Raw genomic sequence first — 15594 nt, 5'->3', positions numbered from 1 at the left:
CGTACCGGTAAGACTTTGGGAACAAGGACTTTCGTATGGATCACACTGTTGGATTCACTAACTGCGACGAAAGACTTTTTATTCATCTTTGTCAGCTCTGAAATAGTGGCTGTAAGTGAAGCTACTTGATCAGAAAGCATCTGAACAAGCTTTTAAGTTCATTGCAGGATCCGCACTGCTGATTACTAACATTTGTAGGAGTTTGTTTCGATGTAGCGGTGGCAAAAGATACCTCTGGTTTAACCAGGTTCCGTATTATTTATCTTTTTATATTCTCTGCGTGCATCCGGGAAAGATAGTTTCTGCTCAGTACAGATTTTCAGAATTGCCTTTTCTTCTTTAAAGGTTGGGCAATCTCGGAAGCGGGCTGTATGTCAACCACTGCAGTTCGCATATTTTTCACCTTCTTCGTAGTTAGTGTCATTGTAATCTTCTTTAGCACATCGAGCACAGATCTCCGTTTTCGAGCAAGATGCTGTAGTGTGATCATATCCTTGGCATCTGAAACATCGCCGTGGGTTGGATATGAATGGTCTTACCCAAACCGAGAGGTAACCCACTTTAATCTTCTCTGGTAGAACAGGAAGCTTGAATGTCAGTATAAGAGACGGTGTCGGTTCTTCTGTTCCGCTCTGCCGTTTCATTATACGCTTCAATTCAACAACATCTTGTGAGCAAAGCTCATCAACTATTGATACTATATATAAACTATATATATAACTAGTGATATCTATATATAAAAGGTCTCGACAAAAAATTACTCCCCGGCTCGTATTTAATGATTTGTGGCATTCTGCACTGATATTTATACCACCCGTATTACGGAGACGTAAGATAGATCGACTCTGTTCATCGTTGAATCTTGCAATCAGAATCGATCCGTCACGTAATTTCCTGATATTCTTCGAGGAACCACTTGCACCTGTTATAGTTTTGTTTATTAAGAAAGGTGAAACCTTTTGGAGGGAGCCACCTTCCTGACTATTTTGGAGAACAACGAATCTAATATTTTTAGAATTCAAGTCTAATGATTTGCGGTTCTCTTCAGTAGGACTTTTATCCTCGTCAGACAAAGCTGACCGAGGTCTCTTCACAAGACTAGATTTGGTGGTTTTTTCAGATAGACCATCAACCATCATTGTATTTATTATTGGAACTGAAATTTTAGTCCCACGAGTACCGGCGAAAAATGGACCACTTCAGCAGGGCGCACGCGTACTGGAGCTAGAGATAAATACAACTGGGTTCGCCCATACGACATCGTTCGAGACTCACTACGTAGAGCCATTCACCCATCGGCACGACTTGTTCTCACCTTGGGTTACGGTTGCGTTTCGTAATATGTCGCAACACCACCGAGTGTAAATGTAAGAAATATCAGTGTAGGAGTTTGTTGTGTAATTATGTAAGTGTGTACGTTGTAATTTATGTAGTGTTCTTGGTGTAGTATATGTGTATAGTGTAAAGTGTTCTGCCGCTCACTGTATAGTGGGAAGAAAAGCTGCAGAGGCTAGGCCCGTGGGGACGCCAACCCCCAAAGTCTTAAAGAATAAGACTCCCCGTCGGGGGTAATTTGATAATGCTGCATTCTAATTATCTTTTACGTGCAGGAATACATTGGAACAGCATTCCAGTTCTTTCCAAAATTAAATTGTCTATACTTCTTTGAGCGAGCATTCAGTGTCAGGTAATGCCGATGGCTTGATGTCCATAGTATTATGTAATAGCAAATGCCCACAATTGTTTATTTTTCAGAATTGTTGTTAAGGTTCGCTCCTCTGTAATTTGATCTCTGAGAGCTTCTACACATTGTTGGCTACAGAACACCTGATCAGAAAATGCTCTACCGATTCATCTTTGCCAGAGCAACTGCGGGCCGAGGAATATTTTAAGCGGAATCAGAGATAGAGTCCAGTAACGTTGTGGCCGATGCGAGCTCTAGCCTCAAGTGTGGCAGTTGCCCTTAACACATTCTGGTATAGAGTCAGATTAGTGAGTTCTCACTGAATTTCATGTAGATAATGACCTGTAACCCCTGTTCCCCATCTTTCTGTCAAAGACATTCCAAGTACACTGGACACTGCTTTCTGTATCTGGTCCTGTAGTGAGTGAAAAGTTGGACCAGGAGCATGTTTTCTGCAGCTTTTGCAGTTTCATCGGCCCGCTCATTACCAACAGTGTGCAGGTATCATTGGAAGACCTCTTGATTCTTTCTTTTTTATTTGTGTCATGATGGATTTAATCTCTATTATTTGGAAGGAGTAATCCCCAGGAGTTACCTTCTTCAGAGACTCTATAGCTGATTTAGAGTCTGAAAGGATGCAGACATAAACAGCATTCAACATTAAGCATCCTGTCAGGACCACAATGATAGCCAGGAGTTCAGCATGCTTGCCAGAAATTGAGTTTCCAGGGATATAATAATGCGCTCACCTGTGTTCTTCATGTAATATCCAGCCCTGGATTTGGCTTGGGCCAGCCACCGTCTCATCAGTGTAGATTTTCACGAACCCATTATATCTGTTTACGAGCATTTCAACAATTTTTTGTCTTAAGAGCTTCTTTTGATTCAGACCTATTCATTTTTTTAGGGAGTTCCAGCAATGTCTCTACTTCCATTACACCCCAAAGTGATTCTGGATTACTAATAGGGATTTATTTAGGGGATCGCTATAGGCATTGTCCGCACCATTGTTTTCACTCTACAGGTAAAGAATTGCTTTACTTTCGTTTTGCTTTTTTGTCACTGCTGCAAGTGGCTGGGTCCTAGGCAAGGTTTGGATGCACACTTCATTGTTCCAAATCTGTCTACTTATGAACAGGTCTGCCGGCCCCACCCTGAGCTCAATCTCCAAGCCACAATGGGTGTGGTTTTAGGGCAGTCCAAATGGAATCTCAATGCTGCCAATTGTATTAGTTGCAGCTTATTTATATGCGTGGCAGCTGAAGATCCCCAAACTTTGCTACAATTAGCCATCTTGTAAAAATGTTTTACATTGTGTATATTAGGCTATGTATGCAATATAAAAATGTTTAGCGTTGAAGTATCGGCTCCTCATTATTTGCTAGCGATAGCTTTCAACATGTTGAGACGTTTAGTATTCTGATCTATCAGACATTCTATGTGCCTTTTCCACTGAAACTTCGAGTACTGGAACGTCACTAGGTGGGTGTCTTCCCCTAAGGGGTTGGGATGAAACTTCAAGTCCAGTGTGACTCGCAAGAGTTTGGGTTACGCTTTAAATTAAGTTCGGTGTTGTTATTCTAGGCTTAGGTCTTGTATCTATTTCTTCTTGTAAAGAAAAAAAAACAATCTGTTTTTGTCACTGAAAGTTTTAGAGACCATTTCTGGGTCTATTGTTCAATTCTGTTTACAGCTACTTACATGTGACTATTTGCCGTTTCTGGCTCTTTCTCTGTAGTCCATAGTGTCATGTCGTCTGCAAAAAGTTAACGCAATATACATCTTGTGGAAGGTTCTGCTTATACGAGGGTTATTTTTTTCAAGATCCGATAGGTCACGAAATTAAAAGTGAAAATAAAAAAAATTTATATGTGACAAGCACTTACATAGTTATGCAATTTCTCTACATAGTCGCCACTCCGATTTAGACATTTGTCGTAGCGTGGTACCAACTTTCCAATACCCTCGTCATAGAACGGAGCCGCCTGTGTTTTCAGCCGTGTTTCTACGCTGGTCTGCAGCTCGATGTCTGTGCTTCTAGCTAGCGTTTCATGTGAGCAAAGACGTGAAAATCGGATGGAGCCAAGTCCGGACTGTATGGTGGGTGATCAAACACTTCCAAACGAAAACGCTGCAGGGGTTTTTTTGTTACAGCTGCAGTGTGCGGCCGAGCATTGTCATGGGGAAAGACAATGCCTGATGACAACATTCCTCTCCGCTTATTCTGAATTGCCCTTCGTAGACGTTGAAGAGTCACGCAGTATGAAGCTGCAGTGATGGTCGTGCCACGTTCCATGAATTCCACCAAGAGAACTCCATTCCGGTCCCAGAACACAGTAGCCATACACTGTTGGAGATGGTTCGCTTGAACTTCTTTGGTTTACTGGGAGAATGAGAGTGCATCCACCATTTGGATTATTATTCTGTTTCTTCAGTTCGAAATGGACACATGTCTCGTCCCCTAGGACAATTTTGTTCAAAAAATCTTCTCCTTCATTGTGGTAGCGCTGGAGAAACGTTAGGGAGGCGTCCATTCTCATTGTTTTGTAATGGTCGGACAGCATCTTAGGAACCCATCTCGCACACAGTTCGCGGTACTGAAGTCTCTCACTCACAATGGTGTAGAGAGCTGACCTTGAAATTTCAGGAAACGAATCACTCAATACAGAAATTGTGAACCGACGATTTTCTCAAATAGCCTCATCCACTCGCTCAACGAGATCATCGGTTGACACTCGCTTCCTTCCCGACCGCCTGCGTCATGAACATCTGCACATCCTGCTTTAAAGTTCCTACACCATTGTCGCACGTTTCTGTCACTCATTGAAGTTTCACCGTACACATTACTTATTCGTCGATGAATTTCAGCTACATTACACCCCTCAGCCTGAAGAAATCGAATTACGCACGCACTTCACACTTGGCGGGAGATGCTATTGTTGTAGACATGTTTACGTGCTAGCTGCGTGTTCAGAACTAAACGAAGTGACGCGGCGTGATTGAAGGCCATACTAGAGACGCGGTGCAACACATATGCGCAAAGGTTCATCTGATTTTTGCGCGGGTTTTTATTTCGCGACCGATCGGACCTTGAAAAAAAATAACCCTCGTATCATGGACTGGTATATTGAATAATGTGGCGCTGATTGCTGAGCCTGGGGTATTCCATTCTTGATTTGGAAATAAATTGTTTCCTACCCATTAACCAAAACCTTGATCACCTTGTTTTTTTACAAAGTTAGGACAATCATAACTGCAATTATTGTTGACTGCTACTTGAATATCCTCCAACTTGGATATCCTATTCATGTATATCCTGTAAAGGTTATCCATGAGAATGACCTGAGAATACAAAGGAAAGGAATATAGATGTTGAGCAGCTTAAAATGATTATAATTATTGAACTTTTTTTCAGTTACATGAACTCCAGTTTGCCTGTGTTTTCCATTTTACAGTCTATGACATATAGGGATTCATGGAAAAGCGTAACTAAGTCTCCTCTTCTACCTTCCCTCTTTTCATTTCCAGATAAACAGAACATTTGGAAAAAAATCTCATAAACTTTATGTTGTTTTTTAGTCTTGAGTAATGCCAATTATTTTGGAATTTTTTTTTTGCAGCTTCTGTTTTCAGTTCATCGGTTTTCAGCTTGTAAGATCTTCCATTCCAGTGCATGAGAAGAATCTTAACACCTTTACAGTTCATTATCACTGCAACATTCTGATGTTTATGTAATGACTTCTTTTTCCTTTTGTTACTTTCATCCTTTCAAGGTTGTCCAATAGAGATTTGATCAATTTTCCTTTAATTTTTTTTTTAATTTTGCAGTGAAATTCCTCAAAGGGAATCATATCTATATTCATTTGTTAATGCTCTTTTCATTTACTTTCATGGTAAGGCTTTTGTCAATACCATATGTTTGCCATATAGTTTTTATACTTTGTCATGATTTTTTCCATAAATTAATTTTTAATCTACCAGGATGTTTTGGTTTCACCTTTGATAAAACACATCTGGAATCCTAAGAAGGATTATTTATGATTCTGAATTTCACAGGCATATTTGTATGGGACTTTCAGAGAAAGCTAGTTGCTGACATTTGGTTAACCATTTTCAAATAGCCTTTCCAGGGGCAGGGGTGAGGACCAATCAGCTCACCCCCAACTATCAGTAATCATTGATTACTATTTATGATAATCATAAAAAAATGTACTAATTCACCATTAAAATCTCACTCTTTTTGGCTTAAAAATGGCAGCCTATAGAACTATGTTCTTTCATAAAAGTAGAGAATAAAATATATATAGAATGAGAAATATATTTTTAATATATGTTTATTCTGATATTGAATTGGCAATGGTTTCTTTTTGTTACAGGTTTTAGGAGGGACAAGCGTTCTAAATGGCATGATGTACATTCGAGGAAGCAAAAAAGACTTTGATGACTGGGCAAAGCTGGGAAATGTAGGATGGAGTTATCAAGATGTTCTTCCATACTTTTTAAAATCTGAGGACAATCTTCAAGCAGATGTAATGGATGCAGGTTATCATGGAGTAGGAGGATATCTTACTGTAACACAATTTCCATATCATCCACCATTATCTCATGCAATTCTTCAGGGAGGGCTTGAACTCGGCTATTTGATAAGGGATCTTAATGGAGTATCTCACACAGGATTTGCTATTGCTCAAACAACTAGCAGGAATGGATCACGTCTGAGTTCCAGCAGAGCATTCTTACGTCCTATCAAGGACAGACCAAATCTACACATTATGTTGAACACAACTGTAACCAAAGTGCTTATAAATCCAAAGAAAAAAGAAGCTTATGGGGTAGAAATCTTAAGAAGCGATGGCCGTAAAGAAAATGTACTTGCAAAGAATGAGGTAATTATATGTGGCGGTGCTGTAAATTCTCCTCAGATACTGCTTCTTTCTGGCGTAGGACCAAAAGATGATCTCATGAAAGTTGGCATCCCTGTAATTCATGATCTACCAGGAGTTGGCAGAAATCTACATAACCATGTGGCATTTTTTCTTAACTTTTTTATCAATGACACATCAACAACACCTTTAAACTGGGCAACTGCCATGGAATATTTGTTATTCCGTGATGGCCTTATGTCAGGAACAGGATTATCTGAAGTTACAGCATTTATAAACTCAAAATATGCAAATCCTAAAGATGACAACCCTGACCTTCAACTCTTCTTTGGAGGATTTTTAGCAAATTGTGCTCGTACTGGGCAAGTAGGTGAAAGAACCAGTGACGCTACTAACTCTTCAGGTCCACCTCCTCAACGAGTAGTTAACATAATCCCAGCTGTTCTTCACCCAAAGAGTCGTGGTTACCTGAAACTCAGAGATAAGAATCCTCTTTCTCCTCCTATGATATTTGCCAAATATCTGACTAATCCACAAGATATAGCAACAATAATTGAAGGTATAAAATTTGCAATTAAGTTGTCAGAAACAAAAGCTCTTGAAAAGTACGGATTCAGATTAGACAGAACACCTACAATGGGGTGTGAGAATCTAACTTTTGGTTGTGATGCTTACTGGGAGTGTGCAGTTCGTCGTAACACAGGCCCTGAAAATCATCAAGCTGGAAGTTGCAGAATGGGTCCAGCAGGAGATGCTGGAGCTGTAGTTGACCCAGAACTTCGTGTGCACGGAATAGATCGTTTACGAGTTATGGATGCTTCCATTATGCCTGCTGTAACATCGGGCAATACTAATGCTCCGACAATCATGATAGCAGAGAAAGGATCTGACCTTGTTAAAAGTAGATGGATTGGAAGGCGGCTGTGGAGTAAATGGTGATAATGTGCAGTTATATTTCCTATAAAAGAATTTAAATGCACTTGATCCACTATGTTAATATTTAATATTAATTTAACAATGTAATGTATATCCAAAATATAGGAAATAATACTGATATAACATAAAAAGACTTTCACTAAGGTACCACGTACTTTATCTTTTGTCATGTTGATAAAAAAACAATTTAAACCGATTCATTTATTTACAAAAAGTAACACACCTATCATAATTAGATAAATGAATTGAGGATATGTGCAATATTTTACGGTAAGGTTATAGTTTTATACAGATATAGTGATAATTAAATTAATGCAGCAAATATTGACGAGTTTTCTCTAACATAAAACATTTTTTTACAATATATAATTAATTTTAGAACAATTACTACTGGGTATGATTGAAATTTCATTAAAAAGAAAAAAATAAAGACTTAAATTTAAAAAATAATGAACATTCTTGTATTTAAAAAAAACCTGATTGTAAAGTAATAATATTATTTGTTATTTTTATGTTCTGCCATAAACCTACAAAAAATAATTAAACTAATTTTTTTCTTGAGAATTAAGATCTTAAATACTGTTATTTACAGAATTTTGTCAGTAGAAAAAAAAATGAACTGTTAATCATAGCAGCACCTGTTTTCCCAGCTTACGTAATCTAGCAGACACTTTGAATAAGTAAAACCTAATCTGCAATAACATTAGCTCAGTATATTAATAGATATTAAAATTATGAATATCACTTACATTACAATCACATCATCTTTTCATTTCTCTGAGAAATGAGACCCATGATAAAGATAATTTTTCACTTCCAGAAAATCTGGCACTGACAATTAGTAGGATGTGCGCTTAAAATATATGGCAAAGGGCTGAAGCCACATATCATTAGCCTTCAAGAGTAACTTGCAGGTAAATTAAATTTTTTTAAAGTTTTTTATCTGTCTTCACTGAGTAACATTTTTTTATTCTTAGTGTATAGATTTGCAATTTTATGGCTCTGTATATAACCAAAGTTAAACATATTAATTATCAATCAGCAATTCTTAGTTCCACAAGTTAAAGATAGGCTTTAACTTTGATACAATTATAGGAAATCCAGAATTTTAATAAAGAAACCTTTTAGTACATGTATATTAAAATTTAAGTTAGGAATATTATACTTCTTCTTTATACAAAAAAAAAAAACAATATTTTTTCTCATTCTACAAGGAACACAAATTAATCTTCATTAATTGCACTGTATGGCCATATCAAATGACACAATACACTAAACCACACTGATTAACTTGAAATATATATTTTTTTAAAATTTACTTTTATTAAAAATAACAAGCCTATCTCAACACATAAAAACAAATTGATGGTCACCAGTGTCCAGTTACGTACAAACAGAATATGTATCTTAACCAGTGGTATTTAAATGTCAGTGTACTGTGTACAAACAAAAACTACCTTGAATAACATGTAATTTTAACATATACAATAATCAACTTAAAAGAGGCATCAGTTAATATAGTCTACAAATAACAGTTTATTGGCAAACACTTACATAATAATTTACAGAAGATGTTGAAAATGATGTCCATCCACTTCTATGTACCTGTCAAAATGTTTGACCACATTCCTGTTTACTCTTGTTGACTGTATCCTGCCTCTTTCCTGGATGGCATTGGTAATAATTGTCTTCAATTCCTGCAGGGTGTGTGGCTTGTTTCTATGAACCATTTCTTATAAGTAACCCCACAGAAAGAAGTCTGTACTGGTCAGATGAGGGAATCTTAGTGACCACAATCTTTTAGAAACGATTCTTCTACCTGTTGGATAATTTCTTGCAAGACAGCATCATACACAGTTTTTTTTCACAAAAACAAGGGTCCTATCATTCATCACCTTGAAACCACACACCATTTGCCTATTTTTTTGTGGTTGTAGGGGAGATTCAAAGAAGATGTGCATGTTTTCAGTACCCCGGTTCTGGTAGTTCTGACTATTAAAATACCCACCAAAGTGAAATCGTGCTTCATCTGTGAAAATCACTTGATCTAAACTGTCAATGTTGCTTATAATGATGTCCTTGAACCATTGACAGTAGTGAAACCTTTTAGCATAATCAGCATAGTTAGCTCATGGAAAACCTGCATTCGATACAGATAACATCTCAGGATTCTCCTTACTGTAGTGTGGACTGAACCTAGTGAAATGTTATTTTCCCAATTTCCACAAAAATTTATGAGATCCTGTAACTGCCACTTTAATGTCATGTACGAACTTTATCATTAAAACTGACCTGTATCAGGCATTCTTCTGGTCTAATACTGAACCTGTTTCATAGAACGTTTCTACTAACTTCTGAATAACAGTTTTCACAGGTCCTTCCTTTTCAAATTTCTCCCTGAACATTTGCTAACACAGAACATGAGATTTTGTCTTTAAACAAGTTTCAATTATGAGTACACATTCTTCAACAGTTAACTGCATTTTAACAAACAACTCATGATTATGCAACCTTGTTCAAAAGCCAATACTCAAATATGCAGGCAATATACAGTCCTCCCCACTCCAGCTCCAGTCATATCAACATCTTCCACATTATTTTACCCATCTTACACTAATATATGCATTTTAACAGAAATTTGCATTTAGTATAAACTACTGAATGATGGGGCCTCTTTTAAGTTGAACACTCTGTATAACAAGATTTTATGCATTTGAAAAATCAAAAATCTCAATTTCATAATGGCTCAATGATAGATTTTGCTATTTAAATGTCATCACTGTAAGGTGTACAACTGATCCTGGATACCAGATCTGTGTTGCTAAATCTGTATTAAGTTCTGCCATTTATCAGAAAATGCACACCAATAGGGAGTAGCTAATAGTATATTATTAGCTATTACTGGAAATATTTTATTAATTTTGACATGGTAATGCATAAAAATTGGTTATTCTTTTAAGAATGAAAAAAGGAATTATCTATTGCTCCATACCTGTGTATTAGGTAGTGCTATCTATACTTTACTAGTGCTATCTATACTTTATATATCAGTTTCTGGTTATACTGATAAAGATAAAAAAACAAACATTTTTTAAGTCAATATATTCAAATGTATTCATATATTCCTTTCAGAGATATTAGACCAATTAATTTCTCTGTAAACAACCTTCAATTTAATTAAAATTATATAGGCTTGCTTAATTTTCTTCATTTTTATAGGTAATTACATTTAAAGTGATTCAATTGTCAATAAGAGTTAATAAGGTCAAAGCAGCAGTTGACTGAGAAAAAATATGTATCAAATTATAGCACGGTACAATAATAAGACCGAAATGTAGCACTGTTTGTTGATGTTCAGAATCATATTAATGCTGTAGAAGAGTAATCTCTGAAAACACTGGCTACAATGTTCTTTTTATATTTTTATAGAAAATTTGAAGTTCATAGCCAGCTGCTGGTATTACAGTTGGACATTATTGGCTAGTGTAGTTAGTTCCTGCGGTCAACTTCCAGGATTATAAAAAATTGAACTGTAACATAAATGGAAAATTTTACATTAAAAAAAAGGAGAATTACATTTACAACAAGGCCTGTTATTCAGTGAACAGATTCCCTTTGGCATGTGAACTTTACACACTAGTATGATTTTACAGATATCAGTGGACTGTAAAATCCTGAATGCCTAGTATGCAAAGACAGAAGGAAGGTATTAAAAATGCTCATTATTTATCATGTAATATTTGTTGCATTAATAGATACAAACATTTGTAATTTTAAATAGTAAATAATTCCATTTTAAGTACTTTAAGGAATAAGGATACGTTATCATACATTTGTTATAATTTGTATTAAAAGCTGTTTTATATATATACATATATATAATTAGTACTTTAATAAACACCACATATTTAGGGCAATATACAGCTTAGATTATATTCACTAAATATCACTTAAATGTTTTAGTTTTAAATAAATTTTATATTTAAATACATGTATAATGTTAATAAAGACATATCATTAACAAATGTTACACATAAGGTAACATACTTAGGTATGAAGAAATGATGTACCGTGAAAATAATACTACTCAATAAATGGGCTGAATAACTTTTAGATGTAAATATATTTCATTTCATTCACAGGATTTGTTAATTAAATATTTAGTATTAGTGTCATGCTAAATAAGGTGTATATAAAATTATCACAAGATTTTATCATTTCTTTACTAAAATTGAGGGTGAGTTCTTTACATCATGCATAATACAATGATTTATGAGCTTTAAAAGATACACCGTATTCTGTAGAGTATAATCTGAAAATTTCCTATAAAATATATAATTTAATTCACAGCTTGCTTTCACATGTTAATGAAATTAGATAAAAAATTACTTTGCTGGAGTGCAGAAATGTAAATTTAATTCTATTGTCAGCATCATGTTCTGCAATCATCACTAAGTTAAATATTCTCAAATCCAAACAGCAGCTAATGATGTCTTCCACGCACAAGTTAATGAAATCTTGTATTCATCTTATACAACACAGTGATTTTTTATTTAATTTAATAACTAATGTGTCCTTTCACTCAACTTAAACATGATCACTTATTTGGCCTCATCCAAATAAGTAAAAGTTAATACAATAATGTAAAAAGTACTAATTAATAAAAAAATCATGAAATTAAAACTTGTTAAAAATAATAATTTTTTTAAATATATGGATATGAATAAGAAAACATACTTGCCATAACAAAAACAAATACTTAAAATAATAAGAATGAATAATAATTTGTAAAAATGAAGAATGTGCTTAAGAAATAATTTTCCTGAAATTTATTTTTTCTAATTTATTATATTTATTAATTATCCCACAGGGTTTTTGGATGTTGGAGAGTAATTTTCTTGTTGTTCAGTGTTAACATCGCTTAAAGAACTTTAACTAATTTTTTACGACTTGTTTAGCTGAGAATCCTTTTATCAAAGTCTATAACCTGAAAATTAACATAAAAATTTGCCAGTCACCAAAATAAATGCAAACAAATTTAAAGGTTTTAGCGGTTGAATAAATTATAAAGTTTATTATCGAGCTGTAAAGAATCTAAATTAAAATTTTATTAAAGAATCTTTATAACAACTAAATATATAATATTTTAAAAGCTCTGATATATCATCTTATATGAACAACCATTCATACAGTACTTTTTTCCAATTTTATAAAGTAATCTCTTACTGAGTGAAGGCAGTAAATATAAAACATTGTCTCACCATCAAACAGAATTACTTCAATTTGTTGCTTTACACTATCTGCTTCGTAAGGTACAAGAAGCTTCTGTCAAAATCGCTATCTCTAACAATAATGTCAGTCAAAATGCAACCACTCCCTAATGTGAACAGGGTGAAGGTGTTTATGGAGTTGAATATCTGAGCATCTTGTTAGGCTAGTATGCTTACAGGTGACAGTACAAGAATGACAGTACGCTGAATATACTCATGTATTCAGCTCAATGGAGAAGACAACAAGAGACTATTTCACTTCTTAATTTCTCTAGTGAGCCTGACATGGAATATGGTTGTTGAGAATGGTTGTTTTCAGGATGACTTGTAACAGATCAGGTCTCTTACAGTTGTAAGAAACCAAGACTAAAACAAAAAAAAAACTATTCTAAAAGCTTTAAAGGTTAATTTTCTATAATTCACATACACTTTTTAGAGGATAAGTCGTCCAGTTGTTACAATTTTTGTAGTTAACGGTAAAAAAATTTTAAATATGTATGTTATTTAAAAATTTTTTTAATAAGAATTGGTGGAAGCCTACAGATATTAAACTCATTAAAAATAGTCAAATTACAGGTAAAATTGTACTATTACAAGGATTTCTGTCACGCTACTTGTTAAGCTTTATTCACATAGAGACGTAAAGCGATGATTATGTTATTGTATATATGTTACATAATGAAGCAATGATATGATCAGACATTCAACTTTATTTAATTCAATTTTGTGATTTCAAAAATTATTTCAGCAACAGCTTCACCTTGAACAAAAATCCAATTTTTTAAGTGTATCTTATATTTTGTACAATATAATATATAAATATATAATAAGTTTACTTATCTTATGTTCTGAAAATCTTTCTAATAAATAAATAACTAGCAGTGTTTTAAAATAATATGGGAAGTGAATTCACTTAAATGACCAAACTTTAATAAATTTATTAAGAGAAAAAGCCCATTATTAACATAAAACAAAAAAAAATGCATAATTTACAAACAATAAATTCTCAGATCATGTACAAATGTTGATGATATGTATGACCTCAATTTAACTTAAGGAATGTAATATTTTTCTTTAAACAATAATTAAATCACGTAAGTTTATTAATTTATTCTCACTAATATATATTTTTATTGATGCACTGAATTCATACACATGACATGTGTATGTGAATAAATAATGTTATGATATTACAATGTAATATCATAACATAATTTATTTATTCACAACTTACACATAAGTTCTATTCTATCCTACATAAACCCTTTTTATAGTAGATATAATTATTTATGTAGAAGCAAACTGCATAATATAGATATATAAATATGAGACTGTTCATACCAAATGTATTTACTTCATACACAACAACCAAATTAATAGTTATTTCAGAATTTTATTTAGCTGAAAGAGAACTTTAAGATTTCACCATATTGAGAAAATTATACTGGTAATTTAAATATTAAAAAACTGTGATTACAATCGTGATACTCAAGACTGCACAGAAAAAACTATAGTATAATTTATGTACATGTTTTTTATCGCTGTTCAGGTGAAAAGTAATAACTGCATTTACTCAAAAATTCAATGTATCTAAGTTTTGAGAAAGCACAAAAATATTTTTCTCAACTAATTAAAATCAAGCTTTCTGTAGTAAGATCATGATTAGGTACCAAGATTATATGTAATAAAGTATAAATAGATATGAAAAGTTGAGAATTCAACTGCCATTTAAAAATAAATTTATTGTCGCCAAGCGACACATCAATTGTTTATTAAAGTTGATTCTTTATCATTCTGGAACTTCATGCTCAATTTTTTTTAGTATAGTATGTGTGGATTGTTTAAAAATTTAAATACTTTATCTTAGTAATGAAACATCTGTCAGTATCTATTTAAACAGGTTGAAGTTATAGTAACAACATCACATAAATTCATGGAAATGGATTAAGATAGCTCACCGTGTACTTTAGTACAAGAGATCTTGCCTTTCATATTTATGTTTTTTTTTTAATTTTTGTTCTGCCAAGCATCTAATGCCTAAAATTCTTAGAGTATAAGATTGATGAACTTCTACTTTTATGGATTACAGTCTGATGAATGGTTCAGAACAGAAATAGGTTATGCAGCAAACCCTTTAGAAGTAAAATAAGATTTCAATAATCTGGACAAAATTAATCTACATTGAATGATAATCTATGCTGTGGGATAGGCTGCTATATATTACTAATCAGACAGACCACAGTCTAGATGTCGATGGTGAATAACAGAGGTTAAATTATAACTTCTTACCCTAAAAGAAGTTGTATTATTCATTTCATTAACTTCCATTTGGTATGTCCTTAGAGATAAAACTTGAGCAGTGCAGTTCTACCATGAAAAAGATCCTTAACTTAAGTAAACTGACTTTCTAACAGGTTATTTAGTAATAAAAGTTTTGACAAAAAGTTCAAGATTGAATAATTTTCAAAACACATATTTCAGTGTAGAGTATTAAGTAAAATTATAAGATTACTTTTTCATAAAAGTAATCTCCTGTAAAAAAAATGCGTATTGAAATATAAACCTAGAAATTTAATAAAATTAGTGATAAAACTAAAATGAAAAAAGCTATTATTGTATATCATTTATACTTCATTCTATTTATTATCGTAAAATGTAATATTTTGTGATATTATGCTGTTTGTCACTAATAAAATTGTATTTCAATCAAAAATTGTACAAAATAATTTATAAAAAATAAAATGAGTATAACCTAACTTGTGTCATTTTTTTAAAAACAAAGTTAAAATATTTAACACATGACCTGCACTAAATAAAAATG

The 15594-nt window shown here is 33.5% G+C and overlaps 1 protein-coding gene across 2 annotated transcripts in view; it reads left to right on the top strand.

The window, feature by feature from the left end:
* Nucleotides 1–15529, top strand: part of Gld (Glucose dehydrogenase) — a 252098-nt gene extending 236569 nt beyond the window's left edge. For both annotated transcript variants that reach the window (XM_075362609.1, XM_075362610.1), the window contains exon 4: nt 6061–15529. In XM_075362609.1, the coding sequence (XP_075218724.1) occupies nt 6061–7506 (1446 nt within the window). In that variant the 3' untranslated portion in view covers nt 7507–15529. The remainder of the gene's footprint in view (nt 1–6060) is intronic.
* Nucleotides 15530–15594: the final 65 nt, after the last annotated feature.

The sequence above is a fragment of the Lycorma delicatula genome, chromosome 4 (assembly GCF_047948215.1).
Source record: "Lycorma delicatula isolate Av1 chromosome 4, ASM4794821v1, whole genome shotgun sequence".
NCBI classification, from domain to species: domain Eukaryota; kingdom Metazoa; phylum Arthropoda; class Insecta; order Hemiptera; family Fulgoridae; genus Lycorma; species Lycorma delicatula.
The sequence above is the reverse complement of the archived record's forward strand: the minus strand, read 5'-3'. Positions and strand labels throughout refer to the sequence as shown.